Source organism: Austrofundulus limnaeus, unplaced genomic scaffold, assembly GCF_001266775.1.
Source record: "Austrofundulus limnaeus strain Quisiro unplaced genomic scaffold, Austrofundulus_limnaeus-1.0 Scaffold99, whole genome shotgun sequence".
NCBI classification, from domain to species: domain Eukaryota; kingdom Metazoa; phylum Chordata; class Actinopteri; order Cyprinodontiformes; family Rivulidae; genus Austrofundulus; species Austrofundulus limnaeus.
This window is the reverse complement of record NW_013952501.1, coordinates 994833-999923: the sequence shown is the minus strand read 5'-3', so window position 1 is coordinate 999923 and position 5091 is coordinate 994833. Positions and strand designations below refer to the sequence as shown.

The 5091-nt window shown below is 38.6% G+C and overlaps 1 protein-coding gene across 1 annotated transcript; it reads right to left on the bottom strand.

Annotated features, from left to right (window-relative positions):
* Positions 1–1387: 1387 nt before the first annotated feature.
* On the bottom strand, positions 1388–2554 carry cxcl8a (chemokine (C-X-C motif) ligand 8a). Its single transcript, XM_014013275.1, has 4 exons — positions 2208–2554; positions 1953–2103; positions 1775–1861; positions 1388–1664 (listed from the first exon to the last, which is right to left on the bottom strand). Exons 1-4 carry the CDS (start codon positions 2272–2274, stop codon positions 1652–1654), a joined length of 318 nt encoding a protein of 105 aa, XP_013868729.1. The 5' UTR covers positions 2275–2554; the 3' UTR covers positions 1388–1651.
* Between the last annotated feature and the right edge of the window lie 2537 nt (positions 2555–5091).

Genomic DNA, 5091 nt, shown 5'->3' with positions numbered 1-5091 from the left:
TGTTCTTTGGTTAAAAAACTGGTATATTGCTTTGAATTTACTCAACTCAGTTAAGTGGAACCAGGTCACATAACATGGTTAAGTAAATCCAACATTTCATTTTTACAGTGTAAATATAACCATTCATACAATGCAATCTTGAGTTTCAGATCAGTAATAAATTCTATAGTCACTGTTGACGTCACCATAAGCTTTGTTCAATTCCTGTTTTAAATTTCATCATTGCTATAATTATACTTTTGGGTTGGGCAGTATTGTTGTTTTTAGTTTCATTCAGGTGTGACAGAGATGTCCTTGTAAAACCTTTCAACATTTTTCTTGGCTTATGGTTGCCTTGACGTGATGCGATCAAGAATGCTCATCTTTCAGAACCGTACAACAGCTCCAGCTTAGAAAAATGATAAATGGTCAGAACTTATAGTGCTTTGTCAAGTAAGGACTCCAAAGCTTGTTACATCACCCACACACACACACACTCACACACTGGTAAGCTTGTTGCCACAGCCATGCACCGGCACCAACACTCGGTACGACTGCAACCCACCAGTGAAACAAGCCCTATGCCTCAATACGTTAGTTAACCTGTCAAATGTTTAAAACTAAGGAGTGCTATAATTTTAAAGAAAGATATGATAGTTTTGACTTTGATAGCAGGAACACATTTTAGCCTTTTCTTTGAACAGTCTGTAATATCTGGAACTGAGGAGACCAGCTGCTGGAGTTTATGGAGGGGAATGTTGTCCAGTTATTGTCTGATGAATCTAGATGTAACAGACTTTTCTTCACTTCAGGATGAGTCAAATGTTTTCATTTGGTGAGAGGTCTGGACTGCAGGCCAGTTCAGCACCCAGTCTCTTCTGCACTGGAGCCATTCTGAGTGGCTGCATCATCTTGCCGAGATATGCAAGTTCCTCACTGAAAAAGACGTCACCTTGGTGAGAGGATACATGTGTTTTTTGTTTGTTTTTTTAAACTGTATATAAAGTTTTGCATTGATGGTGCACTTCCAGATGTGCAGCCAGTGCCAGAAGTCTTAATGCACCCTCAAACCATCAGAGAGGCAGACCTCTGAACTGTGTGCTGTAAACAAGCTCCCTCTCCTCTTTAATATGAAGTATCTGCAGGCACAATTGTTTGATTCTTTTTGTTTTAGCTGTGGTTCTGAAAAATAAATCAGCAATAGAAGACAAGGCGGTAAATCAATTGTTTTACATCTGTAAAATGCATGTGACCACTAATGACCCATTAAAACACTAAGCAATCACTGAAGTTTCAGTTTCCATCACTTGTGTTTGTTTTTAATATGTAAAAATTAAGAAAAAAAACATGATCTGCCCCAGACACATTACATGATATGTGATATTAAACAAAAAGACAAACACAAGTATTTTGATGTTGAGATATTTATTCAGAAACCTTTAAATATGATAAATACAAAGATAAATACATATTTTAACAATAGAATAGAATTCAAGTGCAATTTTCCAAATATTACAAGAGCAACACAAATAAAAAAGCATGTTTGATACAAACAATCATAGTGCAAGAGAATCATTGTCATTTCCAACAGTGAAATGTAAGTAAAATGACCTTGTCATTTCATCGATTTATTTCTTTTTGTTCTAGAATGAAGAACTTCTTTCCTGTCTTTTCAAAGGTTTTTGCTGCAGAGAAAAAGAACAGACAGAAAACAATTAGTTTGTGCATCAAAATCTGAAATTTCACACATAGACAGACATGTCCTCATCAGTCATGAGTCTAAGGCGACTCTTACCTGGACATCATCTTATCAATCACTTTTTTCACCCAGGGAGCTTTAGGGTCCAGGCAAACCTCTTGACCTGTCTTTTTCAGCGTGGCACTGCAACACAAAAGCCATAAAAGCAGATGTAAGTTTTCAAAACTCAGTCCGAATGATTCCTGTCTAAACGAGGTGAGGACTTGCTTCTTACATGATCTCGGTCTCCTCGCAGTGGGAGTTGGCAGGAACCAGCTCGACTTTTGCGATGTGCCGGCCGATGGGTCTGCTCTCCGTCTGAATGCAACGACAGTGCAGCTCCACTCCCAAGCTCCTCCGACTCCTCAGACTCCTCAGACTCATTCCTGTGTGGAGATTAGGATTGCATATGGTCAGAAAATGCATAGAGGTCTTGGTGCATGGAAGACAAGATGAGAGAGATGAGCATGTTAAATAAAAGGAGGCTTACCTTCAATGCCGGCAAGGAGGGCCAAGACAATCACAACAGAGAAGGCGATAACTGTGCTGCTCTTCATTTTGCCTTGTAAATTCTGCTTTGACTAACGCTAAAAGATGAAAATATTCTTCAGAGAACTAATACTGAAAGACGTTATTTATTCTGCGCTAGGCTTCTCTTTCACAGTTCCACTTTTCCTCTTCACTTCCAGGTTGAGCTGCTTTCTCCGTTTGCTGTTTGAATGTAGCAGTCAGAAGGCTCCTCGCTTATATGCTGATCCTCGGCATGAGTCATTTCCTTTTTTTCAGGAGATTGTGCAATGTGGGAGTCTCTGCAGCCAAGCTGGGAATTTACAGCGCACATTTCACTGGCTCTTTCTCTCAATAACTTTTACTGGCTCTGATTTGTCAAGAGACAGCCTGCTTTAACAAGTGACACTCATTCAGGGGTGTCATGAGGAAAAAAACAGAGTGACTGTAATCCTGTTACAAATCGACTGAGTTACATATGGCATTTTTTGACCTCATGCATCAAAGTTCATGCACCTCACAGGTATGTTACATCAAGCACGTGGATTATAAATTGATCAACTGACAAATATTTCGCAGGTGACATGTAAACAGCAATATGAAACCTCCTGATTCTTAATTACTCCGAGGTTGTGTGAAAAGTCCCTTGATGTTGTTGTCTGTGTGTGTTCACGTGTCTGTCTGTTAGCAAAGTTTAACAGAACTTTACTATGAACCATTAGAAACTTTTTAATGAGTCTTGCTGAATCGCCAGATGAACATTGATTAACTTTTGGTTTCAATCTAATTTAAGATGGCCACTATAGCTAATATCAAAAGAAGGACTATAATTCAGTCATTTTTAGATATACTGAGGTTAAATGTAAGTAATGTGATAGTAGCTGAGAGTCATTCACAAAACATACTCTAAGTATAGTATTGCATAATTTAATTTTTGTGGTTTGATCACAATATCTCCAACTTTGTCATTTGTCGACATAAGAAGATTTTTGTCTAAAACTCCAGCATGAAAGGCTGAGAAGATCCCATATGTGGCAGGAGTTTCAGAGAAACTGAGACGTTTGTTCTCTAAACATGACGTCCCAGTGGCTTTCAAACCCCAAAACACGTTGTGACAAAGATTAGTTCACCCCAAAGATCCAGTTCCCCGGCAAAAACAGAGTAATATAGTATATGTTGTTAAGTGTCAGGAGGACTGTGATCAGTCATACACTAGAGAAACAAAACAGCCATTGTTCAAAAGAATGAGCCAGCACAGACGAGCTACATCATCGGGTCAGGACTCTGCAGTTTACACTCATCTACAGGCCAGCAGTCACTCTTTCAGGGATGAAGATGTTCTCATTCTTGATAGAGAGGAACGTTGGTTTGAGAGAGGAGTAAAGGAAGCCATCTTTGTGAAGAAAAAACATCCACCATTAAACAGAGGTGGAGGCCTTCGTGTCCAGTTGTCCTCCTACAACGCTGTTATTGCGGGTATGACTCCGCCCCCTGTGAGCAAAAAGATGTGAATCAGGGCCCCAATGATGACCAACACAAAGGGGGAAAGAGAAACAAAAACAAGGGGATGTTGAACCCCGCTTGCATTTACTACATACACATGACACGACACCTAAGAACCATAGCATTCAAACCAAAAGTCAGGTGATGGGACACATGACCCTCTATGAACAATAGAGGTAATCAAAGCCTATTGTTAAGCGATGGCCCTCTTTTGCATGTGACTAACCTGTTTGTCCTCCATGTGGAGGCAGTGCTTATAAGGCTGGGTTCACCTGAAACTCATCAGACTGAAGAAGTCTCTTGGAGGAGAGACGAAACGTTTCACTAAAGAAGAACCCATCCAGAGGACCTACTTATTTTTTCTTTTTGATTTTTTTCTACCTGGATTACTGAGATGCATCAGGACGCTGAGAAGATTCCTTCAAGGAATCAGCCTCAGATCATTAAACTACACCTCTTTAAACCTCTTTAGAAAGAGACACATAAATCCTTTTCTGTAAGATTTTTTCATCGCTGAAAGAGAAAAAAAACAGAATTTCTTGAGTCATAGTTGTAGACGTTTAACGGATTCTTAAGATCTTACTATTGCAACTTGATTAACACACGCATTAAAACCATGTTGACATTTCCTACATGAACACCAGGTAACGTGCCAAAAAGCTTCATGGGACTGAATTCTGATGCAACCTCAACAGGCTCCAACATATCATTTCAAACGTCACAGCAGCGATTTTCACAAACCAGCTGGAAGCAGTAAGTCCCTTATGAACAAGAGTTTAAGTATTGTGACACGTTAATTAATCACTTTTAAATTCTTGAAATCAAATCATTCAGGGGTTAGGGGTAAATGAAAGGTAAAACTGTCCTAATACAGATAGAAAAATAAAATCTGTATTTTGAAAATGTGTTCAAATAAATATATTTAGATGGTAGTTTCATAAATGAAAATAAAATAGTCCTGAAACTGAAAAGAAATGATGTGTTTCATGCACATCCATATATTTCTAATAATATGAAGTGAAAATTAGGTATGGGTAAATATAGAACATGTGGTGAGCCTCGCTGGAAAGTTTTTTTTATTTTTTTAAATGTATGTGACCAACATTAGGTACATATCAAATGACCTTTTTATCCTGCTTCCTTAAAAACTAACTCACGTGCTGTTGGAAATTTTTTTTATCATGTTGTTAAAGAATGACAAACCTGCTTATTCTGTCTATTTATGGAATTACAACATGCCTTTATACTTGTAACATGTAGCAAGTTCAGATTTTCTTTTTCAATGCAAAATCATACACCCCACTAACTCACTCACTCACACACACACACACACACACACACACACACACACACACACACACACA